The sequence below is a fragment of the Marmota marmota genome, unplaced genomic scaffold (genome assembly GCF_001458135.2).
Source record: "Marmota marmota marmota unplaced genomic scaffold, marMar, whole genome shotgun sequence".
NCBI lineage: Eukaryota > Metazoa > Chordata > Mammalia > Rodentia > Sciuridae > Marmota > Marmota marmota.
The window spans coordinates 5826734-5844678 of NW_026000229.1; the positions used below are offsets into that span (position 1 = coordinate 5826734).

Consider the following 17945-nt stretch of genomic DNA (forward strand, 5'->3'; position numbering starts at 1 on the left):
CTGTCAGTTATAATCACTTTAAATCTAAATGTTTATAATAAAAAAGTAAAAGGCCTTATTCACATCAAGCACAAGTTATATAGATTTCTTTAAAAGTACATGAAAGACGTAAAAATCAGATATGAAATTTTTCATACTACACAAAGATCTTCTAAATTTTACTGAATTTTAAGGTGTTTTTGTTTGGACTCCAGGACTAGAGATCTTAGTGGGATATTCACTTCTGTTCATTACAGCTATATTCAATCAGGAAAAACCATAACTGGGTCATTAATATGCCTACACACTGTCTGAAATCCCTACTTTGCCTTAAATGAGACTACAGTTGGGCAAAAACAGCAGGGATTTGTGTGGTCATGAATCAAGGTCCATCCACTCCATCTTTAGTATTATAAACCACTCATATACCAGGCCTTCGTTGGTCTAAAATAAGAAGCTGGGGCAGTTTTAAAGTCCCTCTCCCCTCTATGTTCCTGGTCTGGCTTGGTAACATCTTCTCTGATCTCTGTCAGTGTTGGGGATCTTCTAGACTACTCTCCTAGCTTCTTGGATTTTGGTTTTGTTCATGCCTTTAGTTCTGGAATCCCTGAGGCATCCTAAAAGAATGCCCCATTTTTAGCCTCTAAAACTAGAAACAGCACTCAATATCTGCATAGTGTTGGAGTGAGATTAATTAACTTACTTTTCCAACGATGGATGAGAACTTCACCGTTCAAGGAGAGGTGAACTTTTTTTGTAGAGGTATTCCAGTTTTTGGCTCTTACTTCCTGGGATAATCCAAGAAGCCAACCTGTTTCCAGTGACATCACAATTCACTATGTCCTTTCCTTATAAAGCTTAAATTTTGTGCAAGAAGTTACAAATAAACTAGTAAATGTATAATATGTAATGTACAGTATGTTAGATAGCATAGTGCTAGAAAAGAGCAGGGAACATGTCTTAGAAATGTAAAAGCAGTGGTGTGTGTGATGCTACTTTATATAGGGTGGTTGGGGAAAAGCTTTCTAAGGCATTAAATAGAATTCTATAGAAAGGGAGGAAGGAAGCCAGTGGATATCTGGAAGAAGGATATTTTATGTTGGGGAGCAGGAAATCCCAAGACTTGGAGGCAGGAGTATGCATGATCCCTCCAAGAAACAGCAAACAGGGCAGTGTGGAAGGGATGCATGCAAGGATACTGCAAGGATCTTACTGAGGGAGATGGGGAGCCACTGGAAGTTTTTGGTCAGTGAAGTGACATAAACTGATTTAGGATTAAAAATGATCACCGTAGCTCATGGGTTGAAAAGTCTTTAGAAGAGCCAAGGCAGAAGCAGGGAGACCAATTAGGAGGTTGTTTCAACCACCCAGGGGAGAGATGAAGGTGGATCAAGAAGGATGGTAGCCATGGATGTGGCAAGAAGTGGGTAGGTACTGAAAATATTCAGAGGGAAACCAACAAGATTTACTGATAGATTGTATATGAATGTGAGAGAAAAAGAAGTAAAAAATGGCTCACTGATTTTTGGCACAACTGGAAAAATAAGGTTGTTATTTACATAAATGGGTAAGAAGTGGAAAGAGCATGCCCAGGGAGGAAAACCATTTGTTGAATTAGATATCTACTAGACATGTCTAAGTGGAGGTGATAGATTGGTAACTGTGTAGAATAAGCTTCCCAAGGGTAGAGACTTTTGTCTCTTCTATTTCACAGATATACCCCCAGTGCTAAGAACAATGTCTGGTACAGAGAAGTAATTCAATAAACATTTGTTGAATGACTGACTAAATATATAAGCCTGCATTCAGAGTGGTCTGGGTCTGAGATATTTGGGAGTCATCAACACACAGGTGGTATATAGGATACCCCAATATTTACAAGTTAGGAGATAAGAAGGAACCAGCAAAGGAAACCAAAAATAGTAACTAGTGGGCTAGGAGGAAAACTAGAAGAGTGTGGTGTCCTAGAAGCAAAGAGAAGATAGTCTCAAGAAGGGGGAAGTAATCAGTAAAAAAGTTTACCCCAAAACAAGGGCTAAAAACAGGATGAAATACATAAAAATGATTTTTGAGTCCTTCTTCTATATTTTATAAAAACTATCTGTATGTGTTTAGGATGGGAAGAGGGAGAGTGACCGGGGATTGAAATACAGTTTGTGAACAGTGAGTGGGAGGTTGGGGGAAATTAGCAAATTAGCTGCCTATCAGTTCAAAAGAGGAACTCTAGTATTGATTACCGATAAATACAAGCAACTTTGGCTCACAGGAGTACAACACACATGACAAGGAAAGCTTAGTTCTGTTCCACTGCACTGTACGACTACTCTGACAGTGCTGTGTCCAGCTCCGGGTGCTGCACTGATTCAGGGTGATGACACGTCAGAATGTTCCCATGGAAAGTGATTTGTGTGGTAAAAGTATCTGAAAACAGTGTCATCTTACGAAGATTTGAAGGAACTTGGCTCAGAACTGGAGGACATGAAGATTATCTTAGAGATGGAGAGGTACTACCCTTGGTATTTATGACCCCCAGAGAAGAGGAATTATCAAAAGGCAAGGAATAGATAAACTTATAGATTTTTTTCGTAATAATTAGAAAGTGAACTGGACAGTTTTGTCAAGTATTGCATTTTGTTCCCATCCTAGAAGAGGAGGAAGATCATGTCCAATGAAGCAGCAGAGGGCATTCAAACCTCAGCTGGGCATGAGACTGGATGATATCTAAGATTTTGTTCAATTCTGGAGTGTTGGGCTGGGGATAATTTAATGATAGAGCACATGCCTAGCATGTGCAAGGTCCTGGGTTCAAGCTCCAACACCACAAACAAAAATAACAATAATGCTGGAATGTTATAAACAGATATGAATCTACTTAGAACATCATTCTCTCTCTCTCTCTCTCTCTCTCACACACACACACACACACACACACGTGCACAATACCTATCTATCTCCCCCTCAGCCCTTTCTTATGTAATATGGTACATGTAGAAAATAGTTTGTTTAATGAAAATCTAATTTGGGCTCTATTGAAGGAAATGGAGATGATTAAGCAGACAGGTAAAGGCAAGAGAAAAGTCAAGGTGGTGTGTGTGTGTGTGTGTTTGTGCGCGCGCGTGTGCGCGCATGCATGAGTGTGCACTCTAAGATGGGGCATTTGGTTAGAGAAGAGGAAAAATATAGGGGCAATTAAAAAGTGAGAATATTAGGTAGGGAGAAGCTCAGCTACATATAATAATTTCCAAAGCACTTGACTTTGAGTTTCAGTTGAACTCAAAGGAACTCAGGAGGAACCCTCCTGAGGAGAACAGGATAGATGGTGAAAACAGTTGCTTAGGATCCACAATCAGGAAGGGCAAGACCAAAAGAACACCAATGGGAATGGAAGGTAAAGGGAGAGGCTGCTAAAAGACTCCTGGGTTCTGGCAAAAGTCTGAAGGGAGACCTAGAAAGTGGAAGAGTTAAGAAGCAACCGGTTTAGGACAGTCTTGGTAAACTAGAGGTGAGTGAGAAAGAGGAGAGTGGAGCCTACAAGGTGAGAAGGCAGGCAGTTCTGGGTAACTCACAAAAGGATATTCTCCTAGATCTGGGAATTGTAGTCTAGGATTGTTGTCTCTCAGGTAGGACACTTTTGAATTCTCTAGCTTCAGTTTTCTCATACTCGAAAAAACAAAGGGCACTGTGCTGATGAGCTGGTTTTGGCTAGTCTAACTGATACTTTGGGCCTCTCTTTCTTATCTTTAGGATTTGGCAGTTGGGCTGCAGGGGCTCTGCCAGAGGCTACGATGTCTCTTGCCTGGAAAAGGAACTTGCTTCTGTTGGGTAACTGGGCAAGGACTGTCCTATCAGAGGCTGTGTTGATCACACAGTTTTTTTTTTTACTAATAATTAGAAAGTGAACTTGATGGTTTTGTCAAATATTCCACTTTATTCCCATCCTAGAAGAGGAGGAATATCATATCCAATAAAGCAGCTGAGGGCATTCAAACCTCAGCTGATCAGTTAGGAGGATCTAACTGATCCTTCTGGCTTTCATTCTTGCCCCTCTAATCCATTCTTTGCAGAGTAAGCAAATGCTCTTTTTCCTTTTTAAGCCATACTCCTGTTTAAAATCCTCCAAATGGCTTCCATTATACTTAAGAGCAAAACCCAAATTTCTAATGTCTGTCCTCATCCCCTGGCCATTAGTTATCTGACTTCATCTCCTACCACTTACTCATCCCGTTCTAGCATCCACCATCTGTTTCTGGAACACACCCACCTTAGGGCCTTGTCATTCTTAGTTAGACTTCTCAATTGAACTTTTACACAGTTGTTCCCTTCTTAACTTTTTATGTCATTTACCAAGAGAGGGCTTCCCTAACTACTACATCTATGGAAGACTCTGACCAAGTCACTCAGCTATATTACCCTGTTTTATTTTTTCATGTCACTTATCAATGGCTAAAATTATCTTATTTATTTATTGGTTTATTGTTCCCTACTTCCTATAAGACTATAAAAGCTCTACATGACTAGTATCTTATTTACCAATGGATCCCCAGTATCTTTTTTTATTGTTTTTTTTTTTTAGTTGTTGATGCACCTTTATTTAATTTATTTATATGCAGTGCTAAGAAACAAACCCAGTGCCTCACACATGCTAGACACATGCTCTACCACTGAGCTACAGTTCCAGCCCATGGATCCCCAATATCTTGACAAGTGCCTAGTGCATAGCAAATGTTCAATAAATTAGTAATGAGAAAATATTTGCTAATAGAAGGAAGTAAGGTAGACTTGATCTTAGCAAGGCATGCCAAAGGAATGAGGGCCTTGGATGTCTCCTTCATACTTTACATGAAGAGTGGATGGCCCTTCTTCCTGTCTTAAAAGTAGACCCAAGAAATGGGGTCCTGGCTTAGGTCAGTGGTACACACTGGTATGTACTAGCTCTGAAAAACTGTTTCCTGATACTTTATTTATTTCTAGCCTGGTGCGAAGTGCCTAAGGGTGAGGATATTTATATTTAGTTTTTTTTTTTCCCCTAGGGAAATTTTTTTTGCCCGCTGATACTAGGGATTGAACAAAGGGGCACTCTACCACTGAGTTACCTCCCTGGCCTTTTTCTTTTTTTAATTTTGAGACAGAGTCTCACTAAGTTGTCAAGGCTGGCCTTAAGCTTGAGATCCTCCTGCCTTGGCCTCCCCAGCTGCTGGAATTTCAGGCATGTTTCACCACTCCTGGTTTAGGGAAATATTTTGATTGAAAACATACACACCATATAAACAAGGCAAGAAAACTAATGAATTTGAAATTACAGAACTATCGGGTGAGAGGTATAAATAGTATGTTCCATCTCATATTTCTGGGACAAGCATCTCTTTGAATCAGATAGGTCTGGACTGGATTCTAAGAAAAGTCAAAGATGACTAAAGTTTTGGATCTTAAAATCTAGCTGGAGCCAGGATCAGGGGTGCATGCCTGTAATCCCAGTGGCTTGGGAGGCTAGGGCAGGAGGATTGCAACTTCAAAGCCAGTCTCAAATAAGCAAGGCCCTAAGCAACTAGGTGAGACCCTGTCTCTAAATAAAATATTAAAAAAGGGTTGAGGATTTGGCCCAGTGGTTAAGCACCCCTTGGTTCAATCCCCATAACCTGCCTCCGCCCCCTCAAAAAAATCTTGTCAGATGACTGGAATAATGAGCAGAATAAAGCAGTCCGGAGGAATAGATTTCTTTAGGTGAAAGCCAATGAGCTCAAGATCTGACATTAAATATAAGTTCCTGGTAGAAAGTGCCAGTAGGAATTCCAAGAGGAAATGTCTGCCAGTGCCTTGTTATGAATATGGTTTGTGCCTTAACCTTACTTGCTGTGGCTTGATTTACTTTTTTCCTACTTATATTCTTTTATTCCAATTTTGCACCCTCCCCGCAATGTATAGACTTTTGTTGAGATCTTTTTAGAACAAAGTGGGTACAATTATTATCTATCTCACTTTAGTCAAGAGGTCAGAGTGACAAATGTGTTAGTCATTTGTCACTATCTTTCTTATGCCCCAGTCTGTGCTTTACAACACAATACTACACAAAGGTTTTCCTTTTTAGATTCTGCCTCTTCAAAGTCCTTAAGTACTTTGCTTGCAGTTGGATTCCCAGCCAATGGGAATCCAACTGCAAGCATATCCTGGATACAGGCTGCTGCGCTCAGCCTGGTGAGCATTTCCATGTATCCAGGGTCTGTCTCCATCATTCCCTATCTGCTCTGGCAAGTGGGCTGGGCCCAGCTAGTCCCTCTTTCTCTGGCATAGTGTTTAGCACAATAGTGGACACTCATTTTGAACTGCACCAATGAAGTGATCATCTTTCCATCCCTGAAGTCAACTTGGGCTTATATCAGCTGGAATAGACCTTTCAGAAGTCTCTACACTAGCACTTGCCCGGACATGAGTATCAAGGCGGCCCAGAAGTTCTTGTTTCTGTATTACTTTCACTTTCTGGATCTGAAGGATAGGGGAAGTCATTCCTTATTATTAGTCTGGAGGCTGTTATGGCCCCTTGGACAGTGTGAGCAGGAATGCTGAATACTTCTTGGGAGATAACCCACACTAGCTCAGGGCATATTAAAGGTGTCCACTAAATGTTGCCTTCCTGAGTTCCACTGACCTAGTCCTATTGCATTCACTTCATTGCTCATCTTCCAATGCCAGTAAACCTTTTGTCCAAGCCTTCTGACAACAAATGATTTAGGAGTTAAGACAGATGATACTAAAAGATAGGGTGACAGAACTAAATAAGACATTCCAGAGAGAAGAGAAGACAGCTGAGAACAGGATATTGGGAACTCATTTATCTTTGGGATAGATTGGAATACAGACTGTGTACACACACACACACACACACACACTTTTTTTTTTTTTTTTTTTGCATTATTAGGGATTGAACCCAAGGGAGCTCTACCACTGAACCACCTCCGCAGTCCTCTTTTTATTTTGAGACAGATCTTGCTAAGTTACCCAGGCTGTCTGGGAACCCTGGCTGTAGTCTTCAAACATATTTACAGAATAATTTCTGATCTCAAGCTCTGCTCGAATATTCGTATTCCCTATTAAGGGACCAAGTCTATTTTCCTCCCAATGAAGCTGGGTGGGACTTCATGACTGCCTGGGTGAACAAAATGGAGTGCAAGCAATGCTGTGTGACTCCCAAGACTAAGTCATTAAAGATGATATGGTTTCCAACTGTTCTATCACTCCAGGAGGCTTGCCCTTAGAACCCAGTCATAACCCTGTGAAGAACTGCAACAATGAAGTGATCATCTTTCCATCCCTGTAAGTCAACAAATTAATATGTTTAGGGACTCCCCTGCTGACACCCAGCACCAACCACAGACATGTAGGAATAAGTACTCAAGATAATTGTGACCTCAAGGCCCCAGACAGGATAGATCAAAAGTAACCCATCTTCTCTGTAACTTAACAGAATTCCTAATCTATAGTCTGTGAAATTAATACATGGTTATTTCATACCACTAGGTTTTGGAGTAATCTGTATCACAGTCTACCAACTGGACCAAGAAGAAGAAAAGCAAAGGAAAATGTGAGGCATGGTGAGACCAGGGGAGTTCAGGGAGAAGAGGAGGGTTAGTTTAGTCTGTATGTCACCAAGGAGCAAGCAGGAATAGTACTATCAGGGAGCCATAGGGAGACAGGGTTTCAGCTTGGCATAAGGAGGGATTTTTTAAATATGAAAAATTCATCAGTGACAGAATAGACTCCTTAGTAAGTAATGAGTTCCCTGTCACTGGATATATTCAAATTGAGACTGGAAGGGTTACTGAAAGGATTCAACTGTGAATGGAGGACTGGAGAGATGAATTTAAGGTTCCTTTCAGTCAAAAGAATGCGGTAGCAGATTAGATCAGGGATAGGAGGGGGAATGAACAGAGATGATGAGGTCTGAAGCCTGAGGCCTGAGATAGCAGTGACACCACATAAAAAGAGAGACCTGAGAAGGGTTTCCAGACATTCTTTCTGTTTCTTTTGTCTCCTGCCCACTGTCAATGGCCCCTCCTATCTTCCCCCTCCTCTCTAAAACACTCTTTCCATGATGCCTGATTAATGTTCCCAAAATACAATTCCTACCAGGTCATTTCCCTGCTCAAAGGTGTTTTTTTTTATTTTTTAATATTTTTAGATGAACACAATAACCTTATTTACTTTTATGTGGTGCTGATAATCGAATCTAGCGCCTCACCTGCATTACCACTGAGCTATAACCCCAGTCTGACTGAGCTACAACTTCAGCCCTCAAAGGTTTTTAATGACACTTCTGCCACTACCCACATCTTAGTAAATTATTTTATGTAGTTTACGAAGTATTTTTACATTTATTATCTCATTTGAACCTCATTATCCTCTGGAAGGCATTAAAATCACAAGCTATACATCTCAAAATTCAGTTGAAGTACTTTATTCATTCTTTGTATATTTTTCTACTTTGATGTCTTTCCTTATAATATTTTCTTTGTCCACTTTTTTCTCAATTCTCTTTTTTTTATTAGCTACACATGACATTACAATGATCTTGGCAATTCATACATTTGAAACAATTGGGGTATAATTTCTCATTTTTCTGATTGTACAGATTGCAGAATCACACTGGTCATCAATTCTCTTTTGATCCTTCCCATCATTCAAGGCCTTGGTTAAATTTTAGCTTCTCTGGAAAACAGGTATTCCCTCATTAAGAGTGATCTCTTCTTCCTCTGAACTCTATCAATAGTAGCCAACATTTACTAAACATTTACATGTCCCAGGCAATATGCTAAGTCCTTTTCTTTTTATTTCTGGTACTGGGGATTGAACCCAGAAACATGCTACCACTGAGCTAAGTACTCGGCCCTTTTTATTTTTTAAAAATATTTTTTAGTTGCCACTGGATTTTTCACTTTGTTTATTCATATGTGGGTGCTGAGGATTGAACTCAGGGCCTCACACATTCTGGGCAAGTGCTCTACCACTGAGCTACAACCCTAGTTCCAGCCCTTTTTATTCTGAAACCAGGTCGTGCTAAGTTGCCCATGCCTCAACTTGTAATCCTCCTGCCTCAGCCTCTTGAGTAGCTAGTACGTGAGCCACTGAACCTGCCAGTGTTAAGGGCTTTTACTGTGTTGTATTTGGTCTTCTTTATCACTTTCTGTCTTGTACCATGATATTTGTATATGCACCTCTTTTCTCCTAATAACTTACAAGATCCTTGAGGACACCTTCAATGTCTGAGTCATTTCTGCTTTCTCCCAAGACTAGCACAAGGCCTGGCACAGAGAAAGTACTACATAAATATTTGTTCAATGAATGAATGGATAGGCAGGCAGACAGAATTAAAGTTTACCTTTGCTTCAACAAATGCTTTGGAAGCATCCTTAAACACTTGAGAAGCACTCATTTATATCCACATAATTAATGGACTAAATTTTAAACTATTCTTATAGGACATAGGTTTTCTAGCTTTGGCTAGCACTTTCTGTTAGTGTAGTTTACGGATGTGAAAATGCAGAATACAAATATATATATATCAACAAATTTCCTTTTGTGTTAAAAATATTCTAGAATTCAGAATAGCCTCTAACCAATCAGAATTACCAAGTTGCACACACCCTCTCTCTCATCAGTGTAGTTATAAGGATTATAAATTCTTTTACCATGGTCTACTACCTCCCAGCCATCATGCCTAATGTAGTTATGAATTCAGTAAATGACTGCTGATTAAGTGAAAAGCCTGTGTTGGCTGTAATTTATAATTACTTATTACTGTTCTGATCCTATTAGTTCTGTTAAGGAGTTAGCACTTTAAGGGGCACTCAGTGAGCCTCAGCCAATTAAGAAGTTGAGATACTGCCCTGAGATTAAAAAACTATGCTTTTCTTTTTATTTCTTCTAGGACCAAGAATAGAAAACTGGTAATAGTAAACACAGACTATTCAATTTGGGTTAAAAGATTAAGAATCATAGTTTGTGAACAATTCCCATTTTAACATTCTGGAGTAATCCTAAAATAAAATCAACTCATTCACCAGAGGATAATAATTTCACTTTTTACTGAAAGAAATGCAAGTTCATTGTTCAAAACCATGCCTGGTACAGAAGTCATGGCTAGTGCTTTTCTCCCCCACATTGAAGCAAAGATTAACAGCACAAATTCTGACACCCAAATTGTCTGTTAGAACACCTAGGTAAAAATTAGAAGATTAAGGGCATAATAGGAGAGTAGGGCAAAGGCAGACCTGCTGTAATCACCATCACAAAGGCCTGGCCACCGGCAGACAGCAGAATGTTTACTCAAAGCCAGTGCTATCAATTAGTCTGCTTAATTATCTCAGGCTCTTGCCAGCTCAAGAGGCAATTTTTGAAGGCTTCTCTGGCTCCCCTTTGTCTTTTATTTCTGCTAGTCACAAAAGGGCTTTGAGGACAAGCCTTCCTGGACTCTTTGGCTCTGGTTGGTTTCTGGTAGCCAAAACAGGCATTATGTGAATTACTCCAACAAAGCAAAAACCACACAACTTTTCTTCTTAGAAATGGCTGTGGCCTCGTGCAGAAACTCTAATGAGTGTAACAAGATACTAGAACAGGTAACTGTAGTTTATAGTTTTGGAAAACAATTTCCATGAAGAAATGGGAAGCAATACAAAATAATACGCAGATATTAGAGGTAAAAAATATCTGAAGAGGTAGAAAAATTTCTGGAACTCCTGTGGTTTGGTGGTGTTTGGGAAATGTTGGGAGGCTGAAGGATGAGAGGAAGAACAATTAGGGGTCATTCAGAGTAAAAGCTTACACTGCTACTATTAGGATTTCCTAGGTAAATTAAATCAGTAAACCACTTGGACTTTTTTCTAGAATATTTGCTTTTTTAGTAAGTCTTTTTTTTGAGGTTTTAAAAAAATTTTATACATGGTTTCAGTCAGGTTTGTTGAAGTTTAAGTTATGTCTATAAAGTCTATCCTTTTTATTTATTTATTTTTTTAGTTTTCTTTTTTTAAAATAAATTTTTTAAAAAAATTATAACAGCGGAATGCATTACAATTCTTATTACACATATAGAGCACAATTTTTCATATCTCTGATTGTATACATAGTATATTCACATCAAATCGTGTCTTCATACCTGTACTTTGGATAATAATGATCATCACATTCCACCATCATTAATTACTCTATGCCCCCTTCCTTCCTCTTCCACCCCTCTGCCCTATCTAGAGTTCGTCTATTCCTCCCAGTTCCCTCTCTCTATCCCACTATGAATCAGCCTCCTTATATCAAAGAAAACATTCGGCATTTGGTTTTTTGGGGTTGGCTAACTTCACTTAGCATTATCTTCTCTAACTCCATCCATGTACCTGCAAATGCCATGATTTTATTCTCTTTTTTTTTTTTTTGCTGAGTAAAATTCCATTGTGTATATATGCCACAATTTTTTTATCCATTCATCTATTGAAGGGCATCTAGGTTGGTTCCACAATTTAGCTATTGTGAATTGTGCTGCTATAAACATTGATGTGGCTGTGTCCCTGTAGTATGCTGTTTTTAAGGAGAGTGATAGTAGGTCAAATGGTGGTTCCATTCCCAATTTTCCAAGAAATCTCCATACTGCTGTGGCACAAGAATTAAAATCAAGAATCAATAAATGGGATGAACTCAAACTAAAAAGTTTCTTCCCAGCAAAAGAATCTATGAGGTGAATAGAGAGCCTACATCTTGGGAGCAAATCTTTACCCTCACACATCAGATAGAGCACTAATCACTAGGGTATATAAAGAACTCAAAAAGCTAGACACCAAAAAAAACAAACAACCCAATAAATGGGCCAAGGACCTGAAGAGACACTTCTCAGAAGATGATGTATAATCAATCAACAAACACATGAAAAAATGTTCATCATCACTAGTAATTAGAGAAATGCAAATCAAAACCACTCTAAGATTTCATCTCACTCTAGTCAGAATGACAGCTATTATGCATATAAACAACAATAAGTGTTGGCGAGGATATGGGGAAAAAGGTTCACTCATACACTGCTGGTGGGACTGTAGTAAGTCTTTTTTTTTTTTTTTAAAGAGAGAGATAGAAAATTTTTTAATATTTATTTTTTAGTTTTCAGTGGACACACCATCTTTATTTATTTTTATGTGGTGCTGAGGATCGAACCCAGTGCGCATGCCAGGCGAGCGTATTACTGCTTGAGCCACCTCCCCAGCCCCTGTAGTAAGTATTACTAATAGAAATTTGCTAAGGAATTGAGGTTGAAAAAGGAAAATTATACTGGGGGAAAAACAAGAATATATTACTGATTTATTTAAAATTCAGTTACATAAAAACAATTATATATTCTCACACATGCACACAAGGACTTTGGTCTCCTTGGATAATCTTTAGGCATTTCTAGGACTGAACTCATGCTTCCCTTATGAAAAACTGTTAATTTTCCCTAATTTGGAGACTATATCATCTACCACTTAAAATTTTCAAACAGAAGTTTGGAAATCATTCTAGATTTCTTCTTCTTTTCATCTCCCACATCATCAAACCCTGTGCTATCTCTCCTACATTTATTCCACTCTTCAAAATGTATTTGCTCCTCCCCATTTTCCATTGACCTTACAGGGACTATGTTTCTTCTATCTTATAGGCGTCTCTTGCTAATCCTTCTGCCTCTGGGCCATTTTCAGTAATCCCTACACTTTCCAGGAATGCTCCTTCTATAATAGAAATTTGATTCCTCTTAAACAACTTCAGTATCCTTTCATAGCTCTTGTCTAGCCCCTGTCTTTCCTTGAGCCTCTGAAGAACTATCATTCAAGGAGCTCATTTAACAGCTCATCTCCTGCTACTCTCCAGTCACAGCAGCATCAAACTGAACATGACATAAAGTCTTACATATCTGTAACTATTGGTTTGGGTTGCCCCCAAAGCAGATCCTAAAACAAGGAGATGGGTACAAGTAGATTATTTTGAGGAAGTAGGGAAGGAAATCAAGGATATGTTAATGAATGGCTTACTGCTGGGGACTCTCTGAGATAAGGTATAGAACACACCTCAGAATTGTCTCACTGATGGCTAAGGAAGCTGGAATATTATCTTCTAATTCATTGCCTGAAAGTTACTCTGGAAGGTGTTAACTTCCCTGCACTCTTGCTAATAGCTCCTTATCCAGAAAACATCCTCAGGTAGAGAAATATAGGAAGATGTTGCCAGGTGATTGCCAGATGGGCCAAATAATGTCTGCTACACCAGAGAGTGTACAAATTCTCAACTGCATTGTTCCTCCATTTGCCTTGGATCCTTTAAGATTCAGCCTACTAAAACCTTTTTTGATCTCGTCTGGAAGTGTTTTCCTTCCTCTTCTGTGCACACACTCTTATACCATAGCTCTTTTGCTACAGTTATAGTTTATAAATCTGATTCCACACCAGAGTCTCGACTCCCTGAAGGCAATATTGCTAAGTACCTAGCTTAGTACTAACCAAGCCCTTATCTGGCATAGGGCAGATACTCTGTGACTGTTGTCAGAAAGGCATGATTGCACATCAAAGAAAAGGATCTGTTTTTCATCCATGGAATGAAGAAAATCTTCAAAGAAATGTAATACGCACTCCTGCATTCTGAATAATATAAAAAAGTCAAGTGTACAAGGCAGAAGCACCAAGTCAGGAGTCTTGAGTTTTAATTCAAGTAGTTTGGCTTGGTGTTTCTGTCTATGAAAATGAGAGACTTGGATGACCTTTAGATTTCTCTCAAGTCCCAAAGACTTCAAGTGACTGAATATGTGAAAACTGAAGCCTACTAATGAACAACAACCACATATGGAAATGCTTATGTTTGTGATATTCATCCGGATTCAAAAGTATAGGTGACACAGACTTGAGATGCTGGCGAGTTTGATGGTATGTACAGTAAAACAGTCAAAGCCAAAAAGGGTCTCTTGAGTGAGAAGACACCATCAGGGAGGAACTAGCTGGGCAGCATGGTAGCTTTTATGATGCTGGCAAGTGCCTATGCCCCATAAATAGCCAATACTGTAGCTAGCTTCTGTATATCACAGGAATACTTAACCCTATGTAGGTAAAAGACCCCAAATAATCACTTTCTGAGTTCTCAGCTATTCCATTGGAATACTGAATACAGGCCATGCTGCGCTTCCCTGACATCTCAGACAGTTTTAATCTTTCTAGAATGTGATCGTTGGTGAGAGACTGGGTAAGAGAAAAGATAAATAGGTGGATTTAGGGACTCTGCTCATAAAGGAGTAAAAAGTGTTGAGGATATTCATTTTAAAAGACATCCTTGGGGTTGGGGTTATGGCTCAGTGGTAGAGCGCGTGCCTCACCTGTGTGAGGCACTGGGTTCAATTCTTAGCACTGCATAAATAAATGAATAAAACAAAGGTCAGTCAACAACTAGGAAAAAAAAAAGACATCCTCATAAAATAGTCTGCACAGGGCTAAGGATGTAGCTTAGTGGTAAGGTGCTTGCCCAGCATGCAAGAGGTCCTGAGTTCAATCCCAGCACCACACACTGCACACACATTTGTGCACGTGCATGCGCGCACACACACACACTACTCTGAGTCACTGGCATTTAGTGTACACTAAATATTTATGGATCACATATTTTTAGGGACAATCCACAGGGTGGGATTGGGTGGGATGGTCTAAATAGCCAATCAGACCAGTAGTAGTCTCTGGCACAATGACTTTAACCATGCCCAGGGTTATGGCTTCATAACTTCAGGGGGCTACTGTTTGTAGAGGGCTCCCTTCCTTTATTTATGGAAGTACTTTGGAAGAAGGAACAAAAAGGAAAATAAATAAATCTAGGAAGCTATAATTAAAAGCAGGTGAATGGTGAACACAAGCACTGAGGTTGTGTTATGCTGTGCTGAGGGTCTGACTCATGGACTCAAGGAGAATCACTTGATTCCTCTGGATCTCAGTGGAAGGACTGGATGAAATCTTAAGACTCTTTAAGGGGATTGAATCCAGAGGCACTTAACCACTGAGCCACATCCCCCATCTTGATTTTTAATTTATGTTTTGGTTGTAGGTAGACACAATATCTTTATTTCATTTTTATGTGGTGCTGAGGATTGAATCAGTGCCTTACATATGCTAGGCAAGTGCTCTACCTCTGAGCCCCAGCCCCAGCCCCTACATCCATCTACTCTTTTTATATTTTATTTTGATAGGGTCTTGCTAAGTTACTTAGGACCTCACCAGGTTGCTGAGGCTGGCTTTAAACTTGCAATACTCCTGCATTAGCTTCCTAAGCCACTGGGATTACGAGTATGAAACACCACACCCAGCTTGATAGTCAAATTTATAATATCAACAAGAAAAACAAACTCTGGCAGGAGCCTAAGGCCTGAAAAGATGAGAACTGAAATATATATCTCAACATGGAAAACCAATATTATTTAGTCAAATCAGTAACATGGAATTTTTTTTTAATATTTTTACTTAATCAGGGGTGGAGAATTTCCTTTAACTTTTACATTTTTTTTAGTTGTTGATGGACTATCTATCTATCTATCTATCTATCTATCTATTAATTTATGGTGCTGAGAAGCGGGCAAACCCAGTGCCTCACATGTGCTAGGCAAGTGTTCTACCACTGAACCACAACCCCAGCCCTCCTCAAACTTTTAATAAATGTCAACTTCTTAAACATAAAAAAAGAAGACCAATGACAAAGAAAAGACAAGAAGGAAAGGATACCAAATGATACCTATATATATATACCTATGTATATACCTATGAAATGACCCAAAGATGGGAAAAAATTGAAGAGATGGTCCAAAAATTGAGTCTTACCTTCCAGTGACAGCAAAGCACAGCTTACATATTCCATGTAAGAGTCCCGCAGCATGCTGCAGAAAAGTGGCCATCTTGGGATTTTCATCTACTGGGCCTTGCACGGAGAGGAAGCAGCCACACAATTTGTCAATCAGACCCATGTTTACCACATAGCTAGATGTAGGGGAGAAAATGGATGTTATCAATTTGCATAGGCCAGAAACATCTTGACTTTCCATGATAAATCTTATCATATACAGATTTGGACTGTTCAAAAAAGCACACACAGTCTTGGTTTGAGTAAAGTACTTCCAGTATCAATTTTCTTAGATTTCATCCTAAATAGTCAGCTATGTCAATAATCTTTTTCTCTTTTGGTTATTGTAATTGTTATCTTTAAACAAAAATGATTAAAATGATTATCCAATCATTCTTCCTGATCTAAACAGTCCAACAATAGGTAAAGCAATTTATTCCATGGTACTTTTAAAAGCCAAATTCAGCAAATGCAAGGATTTAGAAGCTATGATGATGTGACCAAGATACTCTTGTTACAACTTAAAATTCTAATTCCAACTATTGGTTCTCCATTTTATAAAATCTCATCACCATTCAAAGCATAACAAGCATTGAGAGCCTAATTGTTTTATATTTTGAAAAGTACCAGTCCTGAGGTTTGACAAAACATGAAAGTTGTCACTTTCACTTTTTTAGTTTAATAAACAGCTCTATTTTTGTAAAGCTGTTTATTAAACTGGACTGATAATAGTGGCTCTTCTATTTGTCTATGAAGCAGGAATCATTGAAAGGAATATTTTGAAACTATAAATGGCCTTTTATATAAACAATCTTCATTTAAAGATTTTATAAAGATTCTGTGCTACTGCATTTACATGTATGAAAAGGATAGGACTGAAATAAAGTAGTTCCGAAAATCAGCATGTTAACCCTCAGCATTATGTGCAAAGGAATCGATATCTCTGCTTATAAATACAATTTGCTTCCCATTACTATTCATTTGCCAACACATCTTTTTGTAAAAGGAAGAATTTGATGAATAATTAATGTCGGTGGTCTCCTCCAAGTTCACTATTTAGAAGGTGCAAAATAATGTCCCCTTTCTCCTTTTACATTAGGAAATATATCCACCTGGGCTACTGAACTTCCTCTAAAGTTTTAAAATTGGAAAGAATAAAATGATGATCACAAGTCCTATTCTAGTGAAGGAAGCTGATTTATACACACACACACACACACACACACATTGAGAATCTTATTATAGTTTAAATTAATGAAATGAGCTTTTAGAAATGGCTCTTACCTTTGCACAAAACTTTTTTAAAATTTTTGTTTAATTGTAGATGGACACAATATCTTTATTTATTTTTATGTGGTCCTGAGGATTGAACCCAGTGCCTCACCCGTGCAAGGCAGGCACTCTACCACTGAGCTACAGCCCCAGCCCTGCACAGAACTTTTTAATTTAAAAAGTATTTTACATTTATCAATCCAGTGAATTTTCCCAGGAACTCCACGAGGGAGCAGAATATGAAAGCTTTGGTTTCTGTTTGCTTAGCACATTCTGAGTTGCTGAATATGGTATTCTGACAGCAGGAGCGAGCATGTGCTCCAGGATAGCCAAACTACTTAACACCTGTGCCTTAACGAGTAGTTTCAGGATGGGCACATGACCTGAGGAGGATTAATACATGACCATATCAAGAATCTCTTTCTGGGTATTACCGGCGGAGGAGGCTGCAGGAGAGGTTTCTGTGCTACACTGGAGCTGAAAAAAAAATCTATAGGGGAACACTAAGCATCCTGAAAGCCAGGAAATGAATTTGGAGACCTGCGACCGACCGGTGGAACAGGCGCAGCGGCCTGCCGGCATGGTAGACATGTCACCCCAATTGGAATAGGGGCAGAGCAGAGCTGCCGCCCGCGCCCGGAACAGGCCCAGCGACCCGCCGGCGTGGTAGTCACATCACCCCAATTGGAGTAGAGGCAGAGTAGAGCCGCCGCCCGTGCCCGGAACAGGCCCAGCGACCCGCCGGCGTGGTAGTCACGTCACCCCAACTGGAGTAGGGGCAGAGCAGAGCCGCCACCCGCGCCCACAAGGTAGGCAGACCTGCGACTGAC

General features: G+C 39.4%; 1 protein-coding gene across 3 annotated transcripts in view; it reads right to left on the reverse strand.

Annotated features, from left to right (window-relative positions):
* The window catches only part of Scaper (S-phase cyclin A associated protein in the ER), a 325725-nt gene that overhangs the window by 38706 nt on the left and 269074 nt on the right, over positions 1 to 17945 (reverse strand). For all 3 annotated transcript variants that reach the window (XM_048793832.1, XM_048793831.1, XM_015480048.2), the window contains one exon: positions 15825 to 15980. In XM_048793832.1, coding sequence (XP_048649789.1) covers positions 15825 to 15980 — 156 coding nt within the window. The remainder of the gene's footprint in view (positions 1 to 15824; positions 15981 to 17945) is intronic.